Source organism: Fibroporia radiculosa (assembly GCF_000313525.1).
Source record: "Fibroporia radiculosa TFFH 294 genomic supercontigs, scaffold17084, whole genome shotgun sequence".
In the NCBI taxonomy this organism is placed as follows: Eukaryota; Fungi; Basidiomycota; class Agaricomycetes; order Polyporales; family Fibroporiaceae; genus Fibroporia; species Fibroporia radiculosa.
In genome coordinates this window covers 53,758-80,479 of record NW_012133495.1, presented here as the reverse complement: position 1 = coordinate 80,479, position 26,722 = coordinate 53,758, and the positions used below count along the sequence as shown (strand labels likewise).

Here is a 26,722-nt window from a genome sequence, read left to right as displayed (position 1 = left end):
CGAGATATGCGCAACCATTTCGACACAAAGTGTACCCATTGCTCCAATAGAAGAGGATGAAAATGACGAAGGGAGAAGCAAAATAAGCCGAGCACACGTTGGGCCACCTGTGACGGGAAATGGGCGTGATCCTCAGAGATTCAAACGATGGGAATAAGGATAGCGAAGACGAAGCGCAACAGGTCAGCCCATATACTTGTATTCGGTCCACATGTCGCTGCCTCCACTCAAATCCGGCTGCAACCACCCTTGGGAACCAGACATCGGCATCGACTGACTCGGGGGCTGAGGCTGAGGCTGATACTCATGGGTCATCGGTCGACTGTGACTGGGCGGCCGGCTCATGTGGTATTGAGGCTGCTTGTCGTACTGCGCATACTGCGACGGAGGCATAGCGGACATTGTCATGCCACCCGCGCTTGGAGGATCCAGCATTGGTGGTGGCGGTGGAAGCCCGGCCATGGGTGGCAGACCGTGAGACTGGCTCAAGGCAGAGTGGTCGTACGAAGGGCCTGAAGCAGGAGGATACTGGAAGTAGCCAGGAGGTGTGGGTCCTGTGCTATAAGATACTGGACTTGGTTGGGATAGGGACGCTTGGTCAAACAACGACGCTGTCCGTGGTGAATCTGCGAACGATACTGAGCTGTACCTTCGCTTGTCTTCATCACTGGGATAATGCATGGGGTAGTCGTCACGCTGCATCTGCTCATTGACCGGAGTGTTCGATGGCCTGGGCGGAGGATAGTGCTCAAAACCAGTCACACTCGGCGACTCCACGGCGCTCGAGCGCTGTATCATGCCTTGTGAGTGTGAGGACGATACCGGCAATAGCGGCGGGACACTAGGGGTAGACGACTCGGGGCGGAGGTTGGTGTTCAAAGGCGGTGGTGCGTTGCTAGAAACAGAAGCTGTCCTCGTGCGAGAAGTTGGCGGCCCTTGGCTTGGCCGCGAGCGAATCGAAACAGGAGAATACTTTTGAGTCTTGTCCTTGTCCTTGTCTCTATCCTTCTCTTTTGCCTGTCGCTTCGAATCGGGCTTCGACTTGCCATCATATATTGATGCATCCTTCGCCGCCGCCACCTTCGAAGGAGAAATGAGCGTCTTGGACTGATCTGGCCGCACCGAGGTCACTGAAGCGCCAACGAACGGCAGACGGAAAGAAGATCTATCATCGTCCAACAATGAACGCTTCCTCTTCAGGCCCACAGTTGCATTGTTGCTCGAACCGGAACTGCCGCTGCGGGCTGCTTCAGCTTTTCGCCTCATGGCCTCAACAATACGAATCGCTTCCGCTTTATTACCCTCGCCACGGACACCCTCAACACCCGACTTCGACGCCCCAAGTTCGCGTAAGACATCGAGACCATTCCCCACACTCTTGATTGCCTCCGCTGCCAGCATATGCGTTGGCTGCTGGATGACGGCATGAGCACAAATGACCGAAGCATCGAACAAAGCCCGTCCGAAGTCGTAGAAGTCGAATGCCGCAGGTCTAGTCTGCTTCCACACGAAGTGCAGCATACGAGACGCATTGATAATCTGGTGAGCCGCATTAACGGTGCCGAAGACTGCCTGGTGCCTAGCAGCTCCAGCAGAACTAGCCTCTTTGAGGAAGGGCAAGTACAACTTAAGGATCAGGCGGTTAGCCAGGATCGCTAGCTCGCACTTCTGCGCCTGAAGTCTGGGCGATACCGAAGATGGAAGCGACAGATCAGCGAGGTCGCCGTGCAACTCGAGACAGAATGTCGGAGGCAATGTGGATAAGAACGTCGTAACTTCGGCTTCGAAATTCGCCGCTTGTTCGATCGACAGTTCGGACGGATCTTCAGACAAAGGATCCTTAAACGTCTGCTTCTTCACATTCTTGACGAGCTGCGCTAGTCTGCAACCGACGACGTAATCATGATGAGCATGTCGGCAACGCGGCTATGAAATTCATACTCTTACCTGCACTTGAGGGTGAAGTATGTTGTCCCTCTCTCGATCCCTTCGCCACTGGGAACTGCAGGCAGCGTCGTTGAGGATGGACTGAAATGTTCCTCATCAACCTCTGCCGGCATGCGCGTGGTAAACGAATTGTCTGGTATCAAAGGCGGATGACCCATGCAGTCCGAGATGTACCTGGCAGGGCGTGTTAATCGACATACAGACAAGACTACAAGCTCCAACATACAGATCATAGTAAAAAATGTCCCACCAGACCCGCCTGCGTGTCTCGGCCTCGAACAGACTGTATGTCCCAGGGAATTCGTCCGGGTCGTTCGCAAGGCCCATCATCCTAGCAACATTGATCGCCTTACTCACCTACGCAACCAATCTGGTCAGCAAACAGCTGCTTCGCTACAGGAAAGCTCAGAGGCAGGAAAAACTCACCAATGGGAAGACGCCCTGAGCGACGCTCATCTGTCCATCGTGGAGCTGATACAGGATCTGCAAGACCATCGCAATCACCGCATCCAAATCATACAAGGATGTCTTCTCGAACAGCGCTAAGGCTTGCTCAGACAGCGCAAATAACGCCGCAGGGTTACATCGTTCGCTCTCCTCACCGCTTGACCCATCTGACGATAGGTCGCCCGGGGGATCCCCACCCGAGGCCAACGCACCCAGCGCGAAAGCTGCAGACGCTGCGGCAAAGAAACTTAAAGTGGGTTTGGGTGGGCTGCCAGCGCCGTGATGGGGCACCGTAGACCGACCTACGTCCTTCCCGACTTTGGAGGGCTTGCCGTTTGCAGGCGGTTGTCCGTAGAATACTTCGTGTGCCAAAGCCTTCATACTATTAGCAGGCGCTGGCGCACCAGTTTTGACGGAGTTTGAAGGAGGGAAATTAAAGCCACCCGCATCGCCCCACACGAACATCGCCTCCATCCGCTGAGTGAAATGCTTCACATTGAAGCAAGGATGGAGGGCCATTGTTTCTTCGAGGGCATGCATATACTGGGCGCGCGCACTAGCTGGCGGAAGGCGATTCAAGAGGACAAGAGTAACTTGTGGCGTTTCATTTAGATTGGTTGAAGGGATTGCTGGAGGGAACATATTCGTTGACGTCGCAACGTGCGTACTTGGAGCGGAAGCAGATGGCAGGAAGGTCTCGTATGGAACGGGAGGGACAAATGTAGAATTTAGCCTCCCAGGACTGAAAGAGTCCCGAGATGCCGACAGCAACGACGGAACGGGCGGCATAAGTACCGGTGTTGGTTCAAGCTTTACTCTCGCCCCGCCAGACGAACCTGCGGGATTCGTGCTCAATTCCGAAGCTGACGTCGACGATGGGTTGAGCTCGTCAAGCTCGACAAGCCAAATACTTGCGACGTCTTCTAGGTTGATGAGAACGGAACTGCCAGAAGCCCCGACTGCGATGAGAGCACGATCGCTACTTGGGTGTGCGTGCAAGCGGACCGGTGCCACTGGCTGCACAGGTGCGGTCCTGTTCGGCGTCACTACGTCCGGCGATCCCATCGATGCAATTAGTTCCTTTGCTTGAGGAGACAACTCGGCGTATACTGGCGCAAGAAGAGGAGAATGAGCTCCGTTGAACATTGTGCCGAGAGCGCTTTCGACGACGCAAAGCCGGTTGTGAAGCGTCTGGACGTCAATCTTTTCGGAGGCAGCCTGCGAATAGATGCAGCGCGTCACGGTGTCGCGCTTGAGACATGACCCGCATGGCGTACGGCGATCGCATTTCAATTTCAGCCGTTTACACTGAAAAGACACAGGTGAGCAAACAGGCAAAGGCGCGAACAACCACAAAACCTCCGTGGCCGTTTCTCGTCCGGCACATGGAAGTCGATATACGATAGAGGCAGGCACTCGATCTGAGATTTTGTCACCAACGGCTCACCAACGGTCGACCAACCCTCTCATGTATGAGATAGTGCGATGAAATTGAAGAGGATAGACATGAGGCCAGACACTATTCACTTACCTCGGCACATACAACTGTTATCCTCGAACGTATGTGTCTAAAGTATACGGCGGGATGTCAATACAGCAAGGATGATAGGGCGGGCCAGTAGACGCACGGCCCGTTGGAGAACTTGGGACCAGAAGACTGCCCTTGAGATTGAGAGTGTTGCATAGACTGTTCTTGTGGCTGAGGAGTCTGCGCAGACGAGGACGAAGGATGTGGATAGGACATGGATGCAGTATGAGAAGGGGTATGGAGGACATCATTTTCAAGCCCGGGGGTGAGGTCCATGGTGGACGGGCGAGGAGGACAAGAAAGAGCGTGCGCGAGAGACGCGCTGGGGGCGGACGGAAGCGCGGCGGGGAGGGAGGAAGGAGGAGAGGGGCGGGATGAGGGATATGAAGAGACCGACAGGGATGCCAGCCGATTGCCGTTCCTGGCACGGGGGACCCCGAGAGAGCAGAAGGACCCGTGGCACCGCTGCGGCCGCCCTGTTTTACGGCACTCAGCGACCACCAGACCCGCTGACGGGGGGTCGGCTCTCAGCTTGCTCTGCGCCTGACCACTGCCGACGGTGACCGACCGCGCTGTCGATGATCTACAAGCTGCGCTGGTCGTCGCCCTCAGAGAATGCGGGGGCGGTCGACATTAAAGTTTGTGTGCGCCAGGATATTCCCGAAGGGACTGACTGCTGCTTCCCATGACCGCAGGGGGTGCCGTAACTTGCACGATGCTATATTTACTTGAAATGCTGAGCCCCATTGAATGCTTGACTGGGTCCGTTGAGCGCAGATCCGTTGAACGCTCGGATGACATCCGCATCCTGTCGACTCGGTATCCTCGATCCAATTGGACTGCGCCCGGCGTCTCTCTGCGGACGGGTATATCGTGGTCCCAAGCAGGCAGCGTCTAGCCGTTGCGAGGCGCTCCGACCGCCAGAGAGATCCACCCTGCGCCTGATAGACGAGGCGTTGCCCTCAAGTATCCACCAGTTCTTGGCTCTATGTTTCTCGCCCCGCGCCCGCGCGGCTCTGGCGTCAGGCTCATCACCAAGAGGGGACCCGAACACTCCATCCCAGAGCGGACACCTGACGCGCGCGCGCAGACCGCATGGGAGGCTTGCAACTATTCGCGGGAGATGGGCTGAGAAACTCAGCGGCTATTCAAACCCAGCGAGAACCAGAACCAGAATCAGCGATCGGTGTATTCAATACAGGCGCCGGGTAGATCCCTCGCCAGTGCCTGCTCTTCTCCACGCCGCTCCCAGGGACAATTCATTCGCAACATCTCGCTTTCACCGCAATATTCCTGCTGCGAAAATCTGTACAACCTGGCGATGCGCTGCGTCACCCACAGCATTCGGCTCACGGCGCCTGTGAGCTAATTAGCCTTCCATTTCATACCACGTGGATCTAACGCCCTGATATGCCAACATTCTCCAGGATATTGTCCGCCGCAATATCGCGTCCACAATGCCCGCTCCCCATTCTGCTGCAGCCTTGTTTTGCCGATCACCGCTCACGACGAAGCGGGAACACGTCATGATGATTTTCTTCAGACGAGGAACCGGCTCTGCTCAGCGATTTATGTCTATGTCGTAAACTGGAAATAATTTCTCCCCAACCACGCTCGCGTCTCATCGGCATCGCTCGACCGACGACTTGACCACCGTCGTGCACGGCCCTTGATGAGGCTCAAACATGAATTCCGGAACCGCAGCTGCAACCGAACGTGGACACGCGTCGCGGGTACAGTTCGCGGCTCTTTACCCGGGCTCAGCATCCAAGTCAGCAGGAACACGTACATGACCGCGTCCCCAGTGCATGCACGACTGGATATCGTAGCCAAATGCATACATACTCTGGCTCGGAGTGCACTATTTCACCGTGATTAGATTTCGCGAGAGGCCTTGTCACGCAAATCAGCGGATATCTAGCGGCTCGCTTTGTGCATTTTTGGACACCAAGAGCCACAACGTTGGACCGTTTGTCCATTCCACTTTACGAGATAAATTCGCCAGACTCAAATTCAGTCCGCGACAGGCTATTCCGAGCACAGTCGGGCATATTCTGCGGTGTCTTTTTGGCAGGCTACAGAGTGAAAGTATTACCGGTTGCCGAAAGAAGCACTCCAGCAATCTGGCCCAGTATGACTTCCTTATATCTCCATTGTCTGTCATTTGGGGCGAGTGACGACGATAGGCTACCCTCAGCCGAGTATCCCCTGTAATCTTGCTGACTGTGTATTTCGACGGTCCTCACTGAACCTAGGAACAGGGTGGACGGTATTGTTGTTGCCCCGCCCTGCCAGCATTATTAAAACTACCAGCTCGGGTCGGATTCATTGGCTCGCTTACAGCGTCTCAAGAATTTAGGTAGGTCGAGCAGAGACGCTGGCCAGGGAAATCTCGCGAAGTGGTCATCATTACCATCTTTCTCCGCGACGTTCTCTCTGCTATACTTAGGGGCAGTCGTGGCATGTCTTTCGTGGCACAGAGGGGCCACCGTGATTCTCAATAGAGCCGCATTTCACCTGTTCGGCGCTTCAGGCTACAGGAGCAGCCTGACTGAGCCAGGAATGGGCTTCGAGTTTGATGGCCGAAGCCTTTGGAAATGCAGATATGCAACTCACCTGCATCTTAAAAGTGTCTAGCCGACATCTCGTGAGTCGCGCGCATATCAAGGTCTTTACACAATCTGACAGAGTGGTGTTGCCGAGTAAGGACCGGGGAGGGGGGCGCCAGTCTATCATTTTGGGCGCTCGCGAGAGCTGCGCCAGCGCATCGAATCATGATCTGGGTGGAAGAAGGTTCGTCTACTCCTGGCTTGCATAAGTTGCATTACCCATGGCTTATCCTATACATAGCACACCATAGGCCAGCAGAATTGCAAATGTACGGGGTAACTTGGTAATCGCACGCTTCGACTACGGAGAGCTCGCAAGATGCCGGAGAGGAGAGCGCATGGACAACGAAGCCCAGGAAGACTGATTGCGGCCATTATTCACACACATCTTCAAGCCCCGTCGTGCACATGAATGTGCTTGGATTTGCCGCCGGTTTCGTCCACAAGTTCTCATGTCAAAGTACAAGAGTCAAGGTCACAGAGCCTGGGCTTAATATCCCCTGTGAATACACCAACAAGTGTCTGTACAAAGCGCCCTGCAGGGCTGCGCGCTGGCGAGATAACCATACAACCCTCGAATTCACGCATCACGAGGCGAGGCGGCGGGGCGCCGTGCATCCCACCTCTTCTCCAGCCAGCGTGCGCATAGGAACACCAGCACGCTGAAGCAGAAGCCAAACAGCATCCCCACGTCGCCTGTCCCTGCGCGCGCAATAGGGCCTGTCCACCACTGCTTTTGTATACACAGGACGATAAATCCAATCGTTGTGAGGAACGTGAATACCGACGCCCAGCTGCGTGGGAGGTTCCGATGGTGTGGCTTGTCCCATGCGTCGAGAATGTCGTAGGACGCCCATCGGTTCTTGCGGAAGACGAAGTGCTCTGTGAGAATGATCGCGCAGAAAGGGGCGAGCCAGTACCCGATGAAGCCTAAATTCACAACAGACATTCGGACAGCGTCAGTGTGGTGACACTTGGGCCGCGACTGCGTGGATCGTGCGTACGTACCGAGAATGTTGGAGAAGATCGAATAGAATGTATTCGAGCCCACTATCGCCACAGGGATGATACTATCACATGGGTGAGCGGGCATAATTGGCGCAACTGTCAAGGAAGCCGGGGCCACTCACATAGCCGTGGATACAATGGCGAGGAGGAATCTGGGAACCTTGGCGAGGAACGGGGCCAGGGTCATGACGCTGTTGCACACCGTGTACATTGCCGGCGCACACTGGCTTGGCGTGGTGAGGGACAGCAGCACGAGGAGGAACTTCCCAAATCCGCCAGCGGGGAGTAAGACGGCACCAATCAGGCCGCCGATGTTATTGCCATTGCCCAGCCCTGCTTTCCATGCGGGAACGAAAAGGGCCCCTCCAGTGAACGATGCACCCAACAAGTGGACAGGCATCTTCCGTGGGGCATAAAAGTGTCAACAGAGCCCATATTGGTATATCCGAACACGTAAAAAGGATTTCAAAGACACTCACGATAGACAGGAGAAGTCCGAAATATGAATAAAAGAATATTCTCCAGCTGGTAGCAGCGCATGGCAGACAAACATGAGACGGAAAACTTAGCAGAAGAGAAGGTCGGACCTACGTGCTGGTTTTATGGCTGTGGTAAACACCTTGGTCGGGCATAAGGGGTGTCCAGTTGACGACGCTGGCGGCTAGTAAACCACCATAAGTCATGATCACCGAGGGTGTGACGGGTGTTTTTCCGGTAAGAGGGGCTTCGACAAGGTGCTTTCCGCTGACTGCGAGCATCGTGATGAAAGCAATGACGTTCGGGATCCACACAAACATTTCATACCTAGACATTTATTTTCATAAAGGTGCCTCTAAAATGCACAAATACGAAATATAGTGGACGAACCAGTGGAGTACCTTGTACCCGCTGAAGACAACCTAAGAGCACGACATGGTGAGCCACGTTACACAAAGGTCACTCAAACTTACTAGCAACGTAAAAAGTCCGATAATGACAATCCCAACGGAATCGCTCAGACTTGGAGAAATACTTCCTAACGTCTGGCCTCCGATAATGGTGTTCAAAATTAGGTAGCCTTGTAACGACAAGGTGACCAGTATGCCAGGTATAATCGCTCCATAATACCTAACAATGTGCCCCATATGAGATGTCACTGCGAAGGTAGATTTAACTGAATACTCACCCCCACGAGAACCGGGCCTGGACCATCCCACGAGCGCCGAGTTTTGGACCGAATACGCCGCTAAGACAAATTCGTCAAGCTTTGGACCATGCTGCAGGATGTGGCTACTTACAAATATGCTGGGAACGCACATGTTCTACCCAGACAAATTAGCAATTGTGATAATTGAGCATGCGGTGAACAGGTACATGATGTCTACCACTACAATGACCAGCAACGAATCGCGGATTCCCAGCCCATAGACTGCTGGACCCAAAGTGCCATTGGTCATTCTACAGACGTGGTACATTGAGTTATAACACACACGCGGCTCGGCTGTGGTACGTACGTTAGGATGTTCAGGTTCGCCGAAAACCAAACAAAGAACATTTGGTATGTGCGTGGGTCTGTCCGCTCTTCCGGTGGCACTGGAACAATGCTATACGCGCGGCAGGCGGTGATGAGCGCTATACCGACAGAGACCGAGGGACAGGCGCAGCTAGGAATACGTACCCGTTTGTTTCAAGATTGAACCGCGCGAGGAGACGGGTAATTGTGGGTAATATCCCACTGGGCTTCGATACTTGCTCATTCTGGGGTTCACTGGCAATTTCTACGGTCTCTTCAACCGATATTTTCTCTATATCTGCGACTGCCGATGGAGAGCCCGCCTGCAGCTTGAGTTCTGGGACATCGACGCGTGCCATTACTTGCTACTCTGGAGGTCTTGCCAAGGGAGGAGCAACGGACTTGGGTGAAGAGCACTGTCTTGTATCCGTATGCAATCATCTCCAAACTTTGTGAACAGGTGCTGCTTCTGAGAAGCAACAAGGATGGTCATGCTATCAGTTATGACGGTCCTAGTGCAGGCCGGATGAGATCCCATGGGAGAAGATAAAGTGGAGATACATTATCTACCGGACAGAAGGACCGTCACGAGAGCTTGAGGAGTCCCGTAATCCGCAGCTCACGTGTGCTGCTTCGGTGTCAGTTGATTGGATGGAACGATGGAATATGAGCGTTTGGACAATGAGTGACTACGGGACAATGGCGGCAGAAAAACTGAATACAATACCACGTTCTGGGGTCAGGACGAACGTTCACCGAAGAACATGCAGAAGCTGGCGACATCTCACTTCAGAATGTCTACAGGCAAGGCATCTTTACGAGGACTTCCTGCAAAGGGCAATTACACTCACAATACGCAATTCGGCAAGCAAGAAAGTGATGGCATATTGGTGGAGCAGAGTATAGAGGAGGGCTTTTGCTTGGCGTGCGCCACCAAGCATCAGATACTGTATCAGCCCAACTGGACAAGCGCGCAGGAACCCAGGTCACCAGATTACTCCATTCCTGTTTTCCCATTTTCTCTCCAATGCCCTCGCACACCCATATACGATCACTCCAACCACAAACCCGAGCAGCATGCCTACGTCACCTGTCCCCGAGCGTGCGATGGGGCCCGTCCACCACTCTTGTTCCATGCACAAAACAATGAAACCGATCGTGATGACGAAAGTTGATAGCGCAGCAAATCCCCGTGGGAGATTGGGATGGCTTGGGAGGTCCCATGCCTCGAGAACATGATACGACGTCCACAGGTTCCGGCGGTACATGAAATGTTCCGTGAGGACGATCGCGCAAAACGGCGCGATCCAATATCCAATGAAGCCTGTGCAAACATGTGTGAAGGCGGTGGAGGCTGTTCCAAAACAAACGAACCTAAGATGTCGGAGAATATTGCGTAAAATGTGGTAGAGCCGACTATTGCAACGGGTATCAGTCTGCGCGCAAGGTGCGCATAGCAGCCACATCAGTACCCTTTGATGACGAATTCATGCCAGAGGCTCACATTGCGGTTGATATCATGGCCAGCACGTATCTTGGTATACGCGCAAACCTCGCAGATACAGTCATGAGGCTCGTACACGCTGTGTACATTGCTGGAGCGCACTGACTCGGAGCCGTCAAGGACAGTGGAACTAGAAGAAATTTGCCAAATCCTCCCGCAGGACTCAGAACAGCCGCGATGAGGCCACCGATATTATTGCCATTTCCGAGACCCGCTTGCCAGGAGGGCACGTAGAGCGCCGTCGCGGCGAAAGCGGCACCCAGCAAATGTACGGGAAGCTGATGGGATGAATATATGAATTGAATGCTGACTGTAAATGCGGATGTACTAACGCTCGAAACGAGAAGTCCAAGGTAGGCGTATGCGAATATTCGTCCTCTGTACGATTCATGTTTCAGATGAGCTCTGGACGATGCATTCAATGAAAGAAAAATTGATAGCGTACGTGCTGGCCTTGTGATCGTGATACACGCCGTAATCGGGTGTGAGGGGCGCGTAGCTGACCACCGTCGCAGCAAGGGTCGCACCAAATGTCATCATTGCGGAGGCACTGGTGGGGAATGGACTCGATAGAGGTGCATTGACAAGATGTTTTCCACTGACGCCAAGCATGACAATCAAAGCTACTACGTTTGGTATCCATACATATGTTTCATACCTGAATCGTTGGCCAACATCAGTACCAAGATCAATTTGAAGCTTCACCTCTCGTACCAGTGCAGTACACGGTAGCCACTGAAAACGACCTGAATGTCATTGTGGGTCTGCCGATCGTACATACGACAAGATAGATGAAGCAGACGCACCACTAAGGTTGTGATGCCTATGATGACAATACCAAGGGATGCACCTAAGTGCGCCGAGATACTCCCCAGTGTCTGTCCTCCGATAATGGTATTCAAAATCAGATACCCTTGCAACGACACAATATTGAGTATACTCGGGATACTTGCTCCGTAATAACTGGATAAGCCACACTGGATCAAGGATATATCTACACGAGTATCAATTCACCCTTACCCCCAGGAGAATCGGGATTGTACCATGCCTCTCGTCCCGAGTTTGGGTCCGAATACGGCACTGGCAACAGTAAGATCAGCTGCAAAACCACTGATTCAAAAAGTCAACCATACAAGTATGCTGGAATTGCGCTTGTCCTTCGCATCTGTCAGTCAAAATTAATTGGTTTTTAATAAGTGACTCACACAACGTCCACAACTAATATTACTAGAAAAGAATCTCTGATGCCTAGCCCATAGAACGCTGGGCCAACGGTACCAACAGCCATTCTAACGCGGTCGTCAGACAGTAAGCAGCATGGCCCAAGGAAGCATGCTTACGTCAAGACATTCGCGTTCGCCGAAAACCATACGAAGAAAATTTGGTAAAGACGTGGGTCCGTCCGTCCCTCTTCAGGTATGGGTACAATACTGTGAGGACGCAAGGTTGGTTACAGTGGGCTAGTATCATACATAAAACTTACCCGTTAGTTTCGACTCCCCATTGCACGAGCACTGCTGTTATTCGTTGAACAATGCCACCAGGAGGACCTTTCTCACTGTCGTCCGTACGCGGACCGCATCCAGTCTCAGATGTCAGCTCAAGGGACAGCTTTTCAGGATCGACCTTCATGATCGATCCCGGTCGCTCGAGCTCCTCTATTTCGTCTGGAGACATCGTTTGTGGGAGCCTTGAATAGCGGAACGGAAACCAGCGACACCGAAAATAAGGGAAGGACGAGAGCAGCATTCCCCATGCTCGAATGATAGAAGTCCTAAATTGCCTCGTGAGATAGGCAGAACCGACCTACCACATCAAAGTAAGAACACGAGTGATATGGATCAGCGCTCGGCCTGGGAGTCCGCTCAAGCACTAGAACTCTGGTCTACAAGGGCGTTTCCTGTCAGAGAAGCATACAATGATAACAAGGGAGATAAGGAAGCCACCCGTTCTTTGAATGGTACCAATACAGTATGCTCCTCTTCCTTCATGAATGACACAATCAGTGCGGGTTGTAAGAGCTGGGAGCCTCTTTGATGATGGGAAGACCAGGAATTCAGCGAAATCGCTAAGAGTTTCAGCCCCCATGAAAGTGGCGTATACAGCTGAAGCAATAGGCTGCTGAGGACCTCGTTCACGATTAGAAGACCATAACTCCAGTCATATCGAACAAATCTTCAACCCCATGACAGTGGCTCATACAAGGAGAGCAGCAGACTTGCTGAATCAGCAGGATTTCTGGATCGAACGGGCGCTTACAAAGCCATGAAATGCCTATGCACTCGACGAAGGCAGAATATTGCTTGATGATAATTTATAAGTCAAGGAATACAGCCCCGAGAATAATCGCGGTGACACTACTCGCGCTGAACTAACGCTAGTAATCCGAGGCCTCCAAGAAGGGCGTACTTCAGTTGTGGAAAGTCGTTCTGGAGATTTCAGGATTAAGGTTTGAAGCATTTTTCTGTGCACTGGCATAAAAAAAAACGTACCATAGCTATTGTTACATAGCCGACATATGGGAGGAAACTGGAAATTGTTCATTCAGCGCAACCAAACCATGGAGGAGATGCAACGCTTACCCGCGGACCTTGCCTACTATATGCTGTCGTTCAAGCCACTCAAGTCCTTGATACAGTTCAAGATCGTCGATATAATTGTTGTCTCCCTTAGTCAATAGCAGCTGGTCATGAGCTATGCGGCTTGCTGCAATACGACTGGTACAGAGCGCATACAATGATTAAATGACTGTCAGCTATACAATTGCATAAGCTCACCCTTTCTTGATTGTGACACCATCATGTGTTTCGAGCACTCGATGAACAATGGGAATATCAGCACCAGGGATTTTGTACACGGTGATATCTCCTGCTTGATATCGTTGATCAAGAGGATTCGTTAGGAAAAGCAAGTCGCCACGATGAAATGCTGGCTCCATAGAACCACTACGATGCACAATTCTTGTCAGTACCGTCATACATGGCACCGGGGCATTTCGACGCACCTCAGGACAACAACTATCGGCGACTCGGTGTTGGTAACAAGCCCAAGACCCTTCCACATCATGAACCCAGAGGCAAGCACTGACATGAAATTGAGGACCTGGAGCAGGACCTAAATCGAGACATGTATAAGTCTGATGCACCTCGGGGTATCATTGCGGCTTACATGGCGGAAGCCTAATCTCCGCAAGGTCTTGAGCTCGTCGGCAAACATGCCCGCAGTGATTCAGGGTGGAAAATGCGACAGAGGGTAGGGAGGAAGAGAGCTGAATCTTGGCAGCGCCGTTGGGATGCCACATACGGTAGAGCAATGGGGTACGCACGTGGCAACACGTCCCCACTGATTCGTCCCGGCCTCGGTCATCCGGGCAGTCGCTCTTTGCTGAACGTTCCACGTTGTCAACCTTCACTTCAACCTGTTTTCAGCTTGGTGTAAGACAGTTCGACCATTACTGTTTCTCCTCTGCAGATAAAGCAATGCACATGCAGTTAGTTCAGCCAATAAACCACTTCCCCGCGTTCTATTAGGTCCGATTTGCTTCGGGAGATATTCCGCTTCACTGAAAGATCGGTACCGGCACAATGAAAACGAACCGAAAACACGATATTGAGATAAGTCTCGCCGCAGGCTGTGAGCGTCGATTCCCATCTCGTTTCGGTCTCTACACGCTGAATCACGGTAGATGTGGTGATGGCCCGGACTCGCCCGACGATACTTGTGCTGATATTTTACGCCTTGCGAGCTCCGAGTTGGATCTATTAATTGGCGTTGGTCACACTCTGACTTCGAGCGAGGACGTCTTACGTTCCAGTGAAGACGAAACAAACGCATAGAATTGAAAATTGTAGCTATGAGCGAAATTAAGCCGTTCCAAGCTGGAGTCAAGTCGCTATAGAGGGCGATTTAGCATGATTCCACTCGGTGATTGTAGGTATAAATCCCAAATTCAATGTTTCTGACTTTGCACTCGTTCTCCAGAAGCCGTATGCATTTGCCCGATCGGCGGCTCACACCAGTATGGCCCCAGAGCGAGAGCGTAGGAGTCTGTCTCTTTTGTATACGTGAATACCCTTGTGGATACTGGTCTACCTTCGCCTGAGATCTTGTGAGTGGATCGACGAGAAACGTTGCATGCTAGCCAAATCTCTCCTACAGGCACATGCGCAGAAAGTCTGGTGACAATAAGACATCGCCTAGAACCTAGGCTCTGCAGCGCCTCCGATGGTTCTGTAAGGCCATGTGTGTGTGCAGGGACACATTATGGGCTGCATCAGCCAATAGTGTGAACTTGAACTTGCAGGTCGCAAGACGAGTCGCAGCCTGGCTCTAGCAGATGTCGGAAACAGGGCGATCGGGGTTCCAGGAAAGGCAAGTGAAGTAGAAAAGAGGCGCCACACGTGCTAGAACGGGCCAATGAGCGGGGGCGTAGGTGGTCGTGCGATGCCTGCGCGGATTGTGCCAAGTCGGTGCGCACGTTTCTACACGCACAACCAATCGCCAAATGCACGGTTCGTCGGCTTATCATGCCTGCTCTGCCGCAATGGTCGTCGTCTCCCGCGGTCCCAATCATCTGGCGTATTTATGCCCTGATCATCTCTTTTCGCAGTCGTGTGCACACTCTGTCCCGCTTCTTGCGCCGTACCAACTCTCCTCTCCTCACACCATCGCCATATAATGTCAACTACGAAGGATACACCGACATCGTATGTCGGGAGCTGCAACCCTCCTCGACGGGCTAAGCGAGCTCGGACGGACACCGTAGGCGTTCTGGACATCCCGCATCTGGATAGACCTGCCGCTGCAAGGAACGCCTCCCGCCGTGCGCGTCCCCCCATCTTGCCCAAGGAGCCATTACCAGACTCCCAGACAGCAGAAGTTGATGACTCCGACTATGCCGATGGAGACAGCTACGAGCCTGAGGAAAGAGCGTCAGCACCGAAGCGCCGCGGCCGTAGGCCAGGAACACTTTCTCGCACCGCGAGGGAATCCCAGCGCAAGCTTAATCACTCGCGCATCGAGAAGGCGCGTCGAACCAAGATAAATGAGACGTTGGCCACGCTAAGCGCACTTGTCAACGAAGCGGAGTACCAAAGGGCGAAGGATGGCATCGAGCGTGTTCAAAACGAGTCGGTCACTGGTCCAGAGTCATCCAGCAAACCAAAGACCGAGGAGAAAGAGTTCAAGCTCGACGTCCTCGTCAAAACTGTCACATTTGTGCAGGAATTGATGGATAAGGTGAAATTACTCGAGTCGCGCAGCTGTCCGAGCTGCGCCCGATTGGGAGATACGTCGCCTGTGACTTCGAGCCTGAAGAGAAAGAGGTCTGAAGATGGAGAGATCATCGAGATAATCGCTGAGCATGCCGTTCCGGTGGAGGATGCCGTTCCGGTGGAGGATGAGGAGGAAGAGACGTACGCCGCCGACGACGAGAAGGGGGGTCTGGAAGACATAGAGGTAGCGAGTGCCTCTCCAACTCTCACTCCCACATCTGCCCAGTCGTCCGTTTCGCCTCGTCTCCCGCCAATTGCGTCGTGGCTCCCCCATCCGTACGTGGACCCCAGCTGTCTCGTCGCCCTCTCCGAGGGACAAGCTGTCTTTCCGCAGCCACAACTACCATCTCCTCCTTTGTCGGGTCCGTTTCGGCCCACCAACCATATCGCTAACGTCCCCACTCTCACTTTGCCTGGCCCAGCTCATCCTGAAACGCTTATAGCTGCCCCACACGCTCGGAGCCCCTCCATGAAGACGGTTGCGTCGATCAAGACGAGCACCTCCGCGAGCGAGTCCGCTGGAGGGCGAGAACCTAGGCGCCCGCGCGTCTCGTCTCGCTCGCCGACGTGGACGCCGGAAGACGAGACTGCCGCATCTCTTCTCTTGCAGATGAGCTCCTCGCCGACGGCATCGAGGCGGCCGTCCGCGGCGCCAGCATATCTGCACTTGAACCCCCCCGACCTTACGCATTCCGCGCAAGCTTATAGCGGAACCTTTCAGGTCCAGACCCCAAGCTCATTGCTGGGGCTCATGAAGGGGAATCAAAGGGAGCGGACAGACGAAGAATAAGTGTTAGGGGAATATGTTATTTCTTCGGATTGCATAATTTATCCTTTTAACGATTGTGGTATAAATTGTAGGTTGTATGCTGTTGTAGTGTTATCTAGGGCAAAGGGTGTTAGCATTATATGTATAATAAATACGCTTGCGAGTTGTACGAAAGCAGCTGGGAGAGTCAGGCCAAAGCAAAATCTATGCTGCCTCGACGACTGGTAATTCATTTGAACGTTGCGTCGCACGCCACCGCAGTTGGAGTAATAGTGCCAGAGTTTGTGCGAATTGTAACGGACATGGCGTTTAGGGACGTCCAGATATCCCAGGAATTTGCTACACCTTGCCATGTATAAGTTACTCTGAGTATGTACAAAATGACAGTAAACGACGTTGAGTCTCGACTACGCATGCGTACACCATAATCATACATAGATAACATATACCAATATACCTGATACATCACGTACTCCGTCATCTGCTGCCAACCCAGTCTAGCATTCGGAGTCATCCACCCGGGGGAATATTCGATTGAACGACTGCTCCGCTATCGGGAATGACATAGTCGCGAGCATTGAAGTCGTCGCATACTGAAAGACCGTCACGCGCTTGAACCCGTCTAGCGCATCGCATCAATCCGCTGTATACTTTGGTGGGAGGTCCGCCATGGTCGCCGCTAGACTCGTAGAGTCTACGTCATATCGGAATCGCATCCCAGAGTCGACTTCGCGTATGTGCGCGAGCGAAGGATGAGGTATATTCTGAGGCGCCTTCTCGTCCGCGATATCGTCGATATGTTCAGGGTCGGTATGTTCAGGAGGCCCTAATATTGCGAGTTCGGCATCTGGGTCATCCTTGACCATTTGAGCAGGAGGTGAAGACTCGTTGTGTTGCTCTGTAGGGTCCAGCGTGTCCGAGCGCCATTCAACCAGGCTGCGTGTGGACGATGAGTGTGTGAGTGCCGATGAAGTCGCTGGTGGAAGAATGTTCCGCTCAAGGTGCATTTGTCTCCATGCAACGTAAGACTCGCCACTGTCAATCCATGGGATCGAAACGAGCTCCGGCTTGTCGGGCATGCTTGAGACTATGGACACGTTGGTCTCTACAAGCTGAGGCCCTGACATTATGTATGGGTCTGAAGGATCAAGGAATAGTCCCGCAACTGAGTGGCACGCATATAGAGAACACGAGGATACACTCACCTGGCATCACATCCTCCTCTTCGATCATGGCGTACTGTCCCGCTTTCCTTCGTGTGCAAGACCACGCAACCACGACTATCACCACTAGAAGTGCCAGTCCGCCCAGGCTTCCGCCGATGATCAAGCCATATTGACCTACAATCCCAGTATGTGCTGAAAGAGAGGATGCAGGACCTGTCGGCTGGTCTTCGATGACAGTGTGGGTTCTCCAATCTGTAGTCGTTGTCGCTACCGGGACAGAGCTTGGCGTTGAGGCACTTATGAGGCCAGCCAATGATGGTGCTAGGGCGTAGACTACAACGCTGGAAACCTCTCCTGATTCCGTAGCTTGCCTGGGTGACAATGCAGAAGATATAGAGTGAAAAGACAAGGATGCTGAGGGACTGGTGGAATTTGGCGTAGATGATGGGGGGAGTGCAACAGAGGTGAGAAATACTGGCATTGCACCTCCAGTAGCACTCATTGCGAGACAGAATGTAGAGACTTTAAACGAGCGAATGGTTAATGAGTGGATAGGCAAGGCGTGAATAACCTAGAGAGAACAAAAATTATCTGCCCGTGGTCAATGTTGCAGAGCAGTCTATGGAGGATGGCTCATGGGGATGGTCATGTGAAAAGAATACATTTTAGGGATATAGTACACTCAGCTTCTTGGTTGACCAGGCAACAGACACGTTAGATGAGAGATGCCGATGAACATTGCGAGGCGATGACAGCGCGTGCCCATTCCGGTCGACGCCTAGGTTCCTTGATCAATATTGCACCAAAATGATCACATGAACGACATTTTCGTAACCTACACGAATCACGTAGCGGGGAATCGTTGGCCAAGTAGCGTCTGAGATGGAACATGTTCAGAGCTAAGATGAAATGACGAACAGATATGTGTCCCACTCTCCCCTTCGGAGGCGCTGCGCCGTCCGATTTGACGTACATGACTCATCTGTCAGAGCCCAGCAGCGAACACCACTCGTCCCTAAAGTAAATTCAAGGCTCAGGGTAGCGAGCACCACCAAAGCAGAAACAAAGAGAAGTAACCTCTAGCTGTGACAGTTGTTGGACAGTTGAGTCTGAGCTCCTGGAACTTGGAACAAAGCAGACGACTCGAGATGGAGCAGTTAAATCTCCCATCCACATCTGTCATGGTCTTGATATCCGCAATGCTGGCCTAAGTTGATGGTTTGAGGCTACCTGCGCAAATACTGTTCGAATACCCAAAACTCAGAGACAGCTCATATTCAGAATCAACATGCATGACAAGAGCGTTGAGACCAGAAAGAGGTGGATGTGAAGATCAAAACAGTCAGCCAAACCAGTTCATCAAGCGGCGCGTCAAATGAAGAACAGTCACTGGGGGAGGTTTGTCCATTGGCGAGCGCATGCACTCAAGTCGAAGTTGTCCGCCGTCTGAGGAGGAACATATAAGTAATTTAAAAAAAAACTTAGCAGCAAGGTTGAGAAACGCAGGGCGCTAAAATGCTCGGCTAATGAGATACTGCTGAGGGATCTCGGGGGGATCCCAGCTCGTATTCACCACCGCGACTCTGCTAGTATTCCCATTGTGCACTTGTGCTACTGCGCTAAGCTTTACGGACACTAGAAGACACAAGACAAACATACGCGCTTGTGCTTGCTCTGTGATGTGTCTGTGATTTCATGGAACTTCTTCGTTGCTCGATGGCGCTCAAGCATTTTCTGCAGCCTCTCTCGCGTACACCCAGTCCACGACATGTCTTGTCCAAGTCTTCGGCAACGGCACGCATCCGACGTGTTAGGATACATACCTCATCCTCTGAGTCTGCTCATCAGTATGACGAGGAATCCTTCAGTGAGGAGACATTGCGACGGAAGCGGCGGACGGAGTGGAAACGACGGCAAGGCGTGAGTGGCGAATTTCTTTGTTCATTACTGCTTGTCACGCTAGTTTACTGGCCATCTACCTGCAAACAATCACTGCTTCCAGAACTCGTTAATCGGATGCTACGCTCGTCCTGATCTATTGTATTCCTTCACATTCATAACCTGGGGCTGACGGTTCTCTTATAGGGCCAAACATTCCTCGACCATGTAGTAGTTCATATCCGTGGAGGTATGTAATGCCATTCGTACCATCATGTCGAACTCACGCGTGACTATGCACCAACTCTACATCTCCACAGGCAGAGGGGGCGATGGCTGCGTTGCTTTTCACCGCGAGAAATTTATGCCATACGGGCCACCTTCTGGCGGCAGTGGTGGACGTGGTAGTGACGTATATATCATGGCCACCCCGCATCTCACAACTCTGTCCTCCGTACCGACCCGAATACGTGGTCACGCGGGGGGTAACGGCCAGGGTACTTGGCGAAACGGGAAGAATGCGCCGCCACTTGTGATCAAGGTCCCGCTCGGTACCATAGTACGCGAGCTGCCACGCGACGACTCGAGGCGGAGCCAGGACGAGTACGAAGCAGAGGCTGAAGCACTCGAGGGACTGGAGCCGGAGGAGCGCAAAAAGAAGCTTCGAGAAAGGCGGTGGGTGCACTACCCCACCTATGAAGATGACAACGTTCAACGCAATGAGTTCAAGGAGGCAGAGAGAGCGCTATATCGGGAGGAACGTGAGCGGCGATTCTTGCGGAGACAACGCGAACAACAAGCAATATACTTGGACCTCGACAAGCCTGATGGCGAAGAGGCGATTGATCCGAATGCACCTCTGGGTACTCGGCGTCAGGAGAATTTGGGTCATCTCATAGCAGCGGGCGGCCCTGGCGGTGTCGGCAACCCACATTTTCTCTCAACCACGAATCGTTCACCGAAGTTCGCGACGAGAGGTTACGATGGCGAGCGAATCTCTTTGTCGTTGGAGCTAAAGCTGCTGGCGGACATTGGGCTTGTCGGTATGCCGAATGCCGGAAAGAGTACGTTACTGCGTGCGCTCTCTGGAGGTCGCGCAAAGACCGAGGTTGCCGGGTATGCGTTCACAACGCTGAATCCGGTGATGGCAGTTATACGAGTCACCGATGACGGCAGCTTTGAGGGCTCGGAAGGCCGGGTGTATGAGGAGACGTGGGTAGAAGAACAGCGCGAGAAGGAGTTGATGGAAAGCGGAGCACTGGCCGACGCTTTCACCAGGAATCAGCGGACACATGATGATGATAGCTCCGACAGGGATCCATACGTTTCTCTGGAGGGTTTCAGATTTACCGTCGCAGACAATCCCGGTCTCATCGCGGAGGCATCGTCGAACGTCGGCCTAGGTCACTCATTCCTGCGATCTATCGAGCGCTCTCTCGCGCTCGTGTACGTAGTTGATCTCTCCTCGCCTGCGCCATGGGACGATCTCCGCGTGCTCAAGAATGAGATTGAAAAATATAAACCTGGGATCAGTCCTAAAGCCCGTATGGTGCTCGCGAACAAGGCAGATTTGCTGGGAGGACAAGCAGACGATGATGCTGTTCAGGTCGCGAAAGAAAAGTTAAAGCAACTCGAGGATTTTGTTCAGCGCGAAATGGTGGTGGAGATGCAGGATATCGCGGGGAACATTATTGGAACTCGCAAGCTGGATGTGGTTCCGATATCAGCGAAGTACAGTTTGAACTTGCGCAAGGTGGTAGGCCTGATGCGTGGATATGTGGAAGAGGCGAGAAGCGGTATTCAGTCTTCGCCAGAGATCCAATAAGATATTAGGGACCAGTGAGGAGGATCTATCCGCAAGGTTGACTCTAAGTAGGAAGTAGTGATTCTCTAGTTTGACGGATGTAGGGAGGAATTTTATAATGATATAATAGCACATCTCATAGAATGTGTTCATGGTTATGATACAACTGGTGAAAGCAAGATGTAGCTCACGCGAAAGGCATAAAAACAAGACATTCAGCCCCCATTACGCTCCCTCTGCGCGACGGATCGTTCTTCTCTCTCGATCGCCCACCACTTTCACCAAGCCCTCTTGCTCCAGCTCTTTTATGACTGTTTGGAACTCCGCTGTATTGACCTTGATCGTACTCTGGCTCTCGAGTTGTTGTAGTGCATCCGACCATCTGACGCCCCGCGTTCTGCTATTTCCATCGAGCATTGCTAAAACTGCCTTCCGCATATCGCCACGCATCTTCCTTTGTTGTCTGCCTATACCAGTATCCAGCAGACCCATGTCGATCTCTCCAGTTGTTGGGTCTCGGGCACTGGTATTGATCGCCTCCCGCATCAGACGATACGCTTCTTTGACGTCTTGAAGCTCGACGAAAGGTGAAAAGCGCATCCGCGCATGGGCTTCCGACAGACGAATCATGCTCTCGAGCTGTCGGGTAGTTGCGGTGATTCGCTTCTCGTTCGAACGTGGGTCTTCGCCTGCTTTGCGCAATGTGACATAGCAGCGAACAAGCTCTTCGGATGCTTCTTCTGTGATAGCAGGGTTGATACGAGACCTGGCATAGGTAATATACGCAGAAAGCTGCTCAAGTGGCTGGAAAGAAGAATAAGCATCACTGATAGTATAAACTGTTCAGAGAGTATTACCCACCAGGATATCATGCCCGCCAGTCTCTGGTGCGTCTTCGAGGTACAGCCCTACAAGATGCTGGGCTAACTTTCGGTCAAGGGCTTCATCTACTTCATCAAGAATAAGGTAGAGCAGATCGAAACGAGATATGAGCGTGGGTGGCAAGTCAATGTTGCGAGTTACTGTTTCGCTCCTGTTATATTTAGAGCCGATCGGGTTTGCTGCCGCAAGAATTGAAGTCCGTGCATTCAGTGTTGTAATAATCCCTGCCTTTGCAATAGAGACAGTTTGTTGTTCCTGTAAAGACGGTCAAATCGCATATTGTGGTGGCCAGCGATACGACACTCACCATAACTTCGTGCAATACACTACGGGTCGCGTCAGACATCTTGTCAAATTCATCGATGCAACAGACACCTCCGTCGCTCAGAACAAGGGCTCCACTACATAAAACCTCTTAGATAAACTAACATATTCACTGAAGGTGCTTCTATACCTTTCCAAAACCAATTGTTTCGAATCAGGGTCCCGGGTGACATAGGCAGTCAAACCCACGGCTGATGACCCCTTACCAGATGTGAAAACACCTCTAGGTGCAATTTTATGCACATACTGGCGGATCATGAGGAATGAGCTCGCATCATCCAGAAGTACGATAGAGACTAACCTGGAGGATCTGCGATTTACTCACACCAGGGTCACCGACAAGCAGCACATTGATGTCTCCGCGATACCGCGGACCACCCGCTCCGCCTCCTCGAGCAATGCTCTTGTTTGTACCGCCAAATAGCTGCAATAATATGCCCTTCTTGACGTCATCCAAAGACCAGATTGATGGAGCTAGCGATCGAGCCAGTAAGTCATAGATGTCCTCTCGTTGGCTGAGTTCTCGAAGCTTTGCCTCCATTTCTTCCCTCTTTGATAGTCGTCCTTCCCTTTCACCGTTTGCTCCTTGCTCTCCATCCTCGTCCTCGTCCGCACCTCCGCCTACACCGCCTACCCCCGGAGCCCTATCCCCACCAGCTGATCGTGTACTGCGATCTAGACCCAATCTCTCCGAGCTACTAAGGCGTACATGCACCACGTCCAGGAATGTTTTGAATAGACTCTTGAGCGTGCGCTGACGCGGATTTACACGGACGGGTACGCTCCTGAAGATACCCGTAACAACAAGGCGGTCTCCAGGTTTAGTGACATCGACCAGTTCATCATAAACACTCAGGGAGACCGTGTGTGGTGTCTGTCCATCTGGCACTGCGTCCGGTGTCTCTTGCAAACGAATAACCTGCCGATCCGCGAATTCGCAACGATTGTGTACGAGGGACATCGTCCCGACGGATGCGCAGACATCCCGAGGACATAGTGCTGGCTCGTCAATTTTACCTCGGTCAATCTCGACTTGCACCGTGTGGTTGCACTTGAGACAGCGGAAAAATGCGACCTTCATGTCTGGAATGACCGGCGTCGCACGAATGACAAGCCCTTTGATACAGACCAGCTTATCCGTGTCTGGAGATGCAAACATCAGTTAAGCGAAGAGAGCAGCATCACTTCATCATCTTACCTGTTGGATTCAGATCACGCATATTAATGGAGGTCATACCAAACGGCCGAATCTTATAAACCTTGCTCATAATATCCGCTATTTCTTCCTCACCCTGGGCGCCTTGCATGCCCTCCATGCCGATCCGCTGGTCTTCTTCAGCAGTTTCCAACATCATATCCTTCAGTACCTGGTCCATGGCAGGGATGACTTCTTGAGGGTATTTAATCAATTGGGTATACAGCTTGCGACTTGGTGGGTACGCGGAAAGATTGGTCATATCCAGATTGAGATTTGTCTCCCCCGTCTGGCGCATCCTGCGCAAGTACGTGATGTATAACGTTGCCTCACCTTCCTGCGGTGTTGCCATCATGCGCGTACGCAGGTTGCGTTCCCGGTCATAAGCCACGCGATACTTAATTTTGAAACCGAGCAAGAAGCCGCGAAACGTCTGCATGGTTTCATTTATGTTAACAGTGGTACCCCAAATTGCGCGTATCTCATCAGGTTCGTCAGAGGGTACGGTCGCGGCGGATAAATCGGGAGCGGAAGAGCGAGGAAGTGAGAGATGCGTGCCATCGGAATTGAAGTCCACATCCGAGGCATCACTTTGACGGCGAGCACGACGAGTGGCGCGAGATGGAGTAACGCTCAAAGAGGAATGAATATCACCACGGCGGTTTTTGGGTGTAGCAAGTGTGGCAGGAGAGCTATAAGATTTTTAGCCGGAGTGGTGGAAGAAGGTCAAGAAAAAGCAGTACCCAGGGAAATCCAACGGCTCAGAATCAAGATCGGACCCTGGGATGTCTGAGCTAATCCCATACCCCCGACCACGTGCAGGTGTCCTAGGCTTACTTGGAGAGCTAGGGAACGACATGGGAGACGAGCTCGCTATGTGGTTACCATTAACAAGATCCACGCGAACGAGTGCGAATGCCGTACGCACGAGCAAATAGAGGTGTTCTTTGCCGTCTAGGTGTGCTCATTCCAATTGCCCTACGTGCCATGATTGACGATGGTCCTCCTGGAGTCCCTTGAGACAGACGGGCTGGTGAACCTGCTGCAGAAGGAGTTGAGGCAAAGAAAAGGGGTTGGGGCGGGGGAGCATTCGGTATGGATTGTTCGACCCCATCTTGCATATCAATGTCGTCAAAATCGGAGGGTGATGGGCCTTGAGACGACATTGTGGTGGGAGGGAAAACGCGTCTCGTTGAACGCGTCGTCGTGACAAGATTGGACGCGTCTGTCACACTTACGTATCACCTGTGCGTCACGTCACGGGTGATTTCCTGCGAAACTGTGATAGTGTGAATTTTTATAAAATTACTGGACAAACAAAATCTGAACTCTCCCAAAGTGTCTGGTAATTTACAAACCAGCTTTCTCCTTCGCTGCTTCTTCCTCCGTGACAACTCTGCCCTGCAATTCCTGCGCAACCTCATCGGCAAGCGTTCTGACAGTATCCTCATCACGCCCAATAAGCGCAACGTATACGCCGCGCATGAGAAGCGGGTAAGAGCCAACACGCACCCCCGCTGATTTGGTGCGAGCTTGAAGAGCGGTGAGGTAAGGCGCAATAGATGATTCCGGAAGACTTGGGGAAATACATAGAAGAAAGATGAGTGTCGATATCACGAGAACATGGCCGTTTGCACGCACTTGGTGAACACCTGCAGCCTGAACGGCCGCTCGCTTGGGGGAGGGAGCGGAAGGTATGGCTTTAATCCATCTAGCATCCGCTGGAACAATTTAGGGATTCCAGGGAAGATACATAATTTGCCTTCTAAGCGGACTACAGGCTAGAAGTCCTGATTATTAGGTTATCCTCAACTATGTATTGCAACGGAGTGATGTACCACCCAAATGTCTGGAGCAATGAACAGGGCTTCCGCACTGGCTGGAAATAGGGCCATGCGTTCCCGAGCTTCGCGCTGCTCCGCCGTCTGGTTCGCTATGTCTATGCGATGACGGCTCATCTCCGTCATTCGAGACAAAGTCTCTGTATGATGCACTAGGGGTTGATTGAAGGCTTTCGCCAACGACGCATACGTGATGTCTGGAAGTCATTGCTTGAATCACCGCCAATCTTAAAGTTCAACGCCTCAGTATACTGACCATCATGCGTAGGTCCAATTCCACCAGATGTTATGACGAAGTCATACGTTTTGACTAAACGACAGCTGGCCTCAATACTGACAGCAGTGGTTCACGGATGATTCAAAGTGGTAACCGAAGAGCAACATACATATCGTCTTCATCATCAGGAATTACTTCTATGCGTTTTCTGTACCCACTCGTGTTAAGTATTCGGTATGTAAGAGAACCTACTCACAGATCGATTCCCTGCTCAAAGCAGAACCTGGCAAAATAGTTGGAGTTCCGGTCCAACGTCTTTCCATTCAGTATTTCGTCTCTGTGAATTAAAAGTGTCGAGGAAGTTCAAATGCAAGATAACGGAATACGACATGCAATGGAACACGCAAGATACAGCATGGATTCAATGCATCTGAGCCAACGTACCCAATAACCAGAGCTGCAGCAGATTTGATGAACCTCCCTTCCCCAAGCGGATTATCAGGAATAGGCGACACGGGGAAATTCCATTGAATCGGTTGCGATGCGTCTCCAGACGCGGTGATTGCAGAAGGTGCAGCAGAGGGGTCGGCAGGAACGGTGGGTACAGACATATGTCGTTTCGGTGTGAAGAGAGCGGAAAGACGCGATAAGACACTTAGAGAATGCTGGAAGGTATCTTGAGATCGCGGGCGGACTAGATGACGTGAGACAGAAACCAGACGGAGAGCCGCGCTGGGGCACATAACAATAGATAGAATGGTACTAAGAGTGATAGAATCGAGACGTTCCAGTCCAAGTCCGCATCTACAACGATCAGCCGTTCCTCGATATCGAGGGA

General features: G+C 52.2%; 9 protein-coding genes across 9 annotated transcripts; 2 read left to right on the top strand and 7 right to left on the bottom strand.

The window, feature by feature from the left end:
• Positions 1-183: 183 nt before the first annotated feature.
• Positions 184-4,198, bottom strand: FIBRA_07863 (uncharacterized protein; the record flags this gene model as incomplete). The annotated part of the gene is made up of 6 exons (XM_012329527.1): positions 184-1,882; positions 1,948-2,121; positions 2,174-2,304; positions 2,374-3,702; positions 3,926-3,962; positions 4,023-4,198. The coding sequence occupies 6 exons, from the start codon at positions 4,196-4,198 to the stop codon at positions 184-186; spliced, it is 3,546 nt and encodes a 1,181-aa protein (XP_012184917.1).
• A 2,913-nt stretch (positions 4,199-7,111) lies between these two features.
• FIBRA_07862 (uncharacterized protein) lies at positions 7,112-9,390 on the bottom strand (the record flags this gene model as incomplete). Its single annotated transcript, XM_012329526.1, has 12 exons — positions 7,112-7,461; positions 7,540-7,601; positions 7,662-7,939; positions 8,019-8,064; positions 8,131-8,343; positions 8,407-8,438; positions 8,490-8,646; positions 8,705-8,764; positions 8,817-8,840; positions 8,893-8,976; positions 9,033-9,122; positions 9,197-9,390. 12 exons carry the CDS (start codon positions 9,388-9,390, stop codon positions 7,112-7,114), a joined length of 1,590 nt encoding a protein of 529 aa, XP_012184916.1.
• Positions 9,391-10,017: 627 nt separating this feature from the next.
• On the bottom strand, positions 10,018-12,212 carry FIBRA_07861 (uncharacterized protein; the record flags this gene model as incomplete). The annotated part of the gene is made up of 12 exons (XM_012329525.1): positions 10,018-10,355; positions 10,406-10,467; positions 10,536-10,813; positions 10,868-10,913; positions 10,981-11,193; positions 11,250-11,281; positions 11,342-11,498; positions 11,556-11,615; positions 11,669-11,692; positions 11,741-11,824; positions 11,876-11,965; positions 12,019-12,212. 12 exons carry the CDS (start codon positions 12,210-12,212, stop codon positions 10,018-10,020), a joined length of 1,578 nt encoding a protein of 525 aa, XP_012184915.1.
• A 680-nt stretch (positions 12,213-12,892) lies between these two features.
• On the bottom strand, positions 12,893-13,751 carry FIBRA_07860 (uncharacterized protein; the record flags this gene model as incomplete). Its single annotated transcript, XM_012329524.1, has 6 exons — positions 12,893-12,964; positions 13,028-13,064; positions 13,118-13,252; positions 13,313-13,480; positions 13,540-13,649; positions 13,704-13,751. 6 exons carry the CDS (start codon positions 13,749-13,751, stop codon positions 12,893-12,895), a joined length of 570 nt encoding a protein of 189 aa, XP_012184914.1.
• Positions 13,752-15,212: 1,461 nt separating this feature from the next.
• On the top strand, positions 15,213-16,598 carry FIBRA_07859 (uncharacterized protein; the record flags this gene model as incomplete). The annotated part of the gene is made up of 1 exon (XM_012329523.1): positions 15,213-16,598. One exon carries the CDS (start codon positions 15,213-15,215, stop codon positions 16,596-16,598), a length of 1,386 nt encoding a protein of 461 aa, XP_012184913.1.
• A 614-nt stretch (positions 16,599-17,212) lies between these two features.
• FIBRA_07858 (uncharacterized protein) lies at positions 17,213-18,245 on the bottom strand (the record flags this gene model as incomplete). The annotated part of the gene is made up of 2 exons (XM_012329522.1): positions 17,213-17,715; positions 17,783-18,245. The coding sequence occupies 2 exons, from the start codon at positions 18,243-18,245 to the stop codon at positions 17,213-17,215; spliced, it is 966 nt and encodes a 321-aa protein (XP_012184912.1).
• Positions 18,246-19,459: 1,214 nt separating this feature from the next.
• Positions 19,460-21,446, top strand: FIBRA_07857 (uncharacterized protein; the record flags this gene model as incomplete). The annotated part of the gene is made up of 3 exons (XM_012329521.1): positions 19,460-19,663; positions 19,829-19,871; positions 19,942-21,446. 3 exons carry the CDS (start codon positions 19,460-19,462, stop codon positions 21,444-21,446), a joined length of 1,752 nt encoding a protein of 583 aa, XP_012184911.1.
• A 204-nt stretch (positions 21,447-21,650) lies between these two features.
• Positions 21,651-24,992, bottom strand: FIBRA_07856 (uncharacterized protein; the record flags this gene model as incomplete). The annotated part of the gene is made up of 8 exons (XM_012329520.1): positions 21,651-22,229; positions 22,287-22,562; positions 22,615-22,708; positions 22,762-22,877; positions 22,933-23,774; positions 23,830-24,518; positions 24,570-24,699; positions 24,755-24,992. The coding sequence occupies 8 exons, from the start codon at positions 24,990-24,992 to the stop codon at positions 21,651-21,653; spliced, it is 2,964 nt and encodes a 987-aa protein (XP_012184910.1).
• A 184-nt stretch (positions 24,993-25,176) lies between these two features.
• FIBRA_07855 (uncharacterized protein) lies at positions 25,177-26,495 on the bottom strand (the record flags this gene model as incomplete). Its single annotated transcript, XM_012329519.1, has 7 exons — positions 25,177-25,402; positions 25,468-25,607; positions 25,665-25,864; positions 25,924-26,000; positions 26,054-26,092; positions 26,141-26,221; positions 26,329-26,495. 7 exons carry the CDS (start codon positions 26,493-26,495, stop codon positions 25,177-25,179), a joined length of 930 nt encoding a protein of 309 aa, XP_012184909.1.
• Between the last annotated feature and the right edge of the window lie 227 nt (positions 26,496-26,722).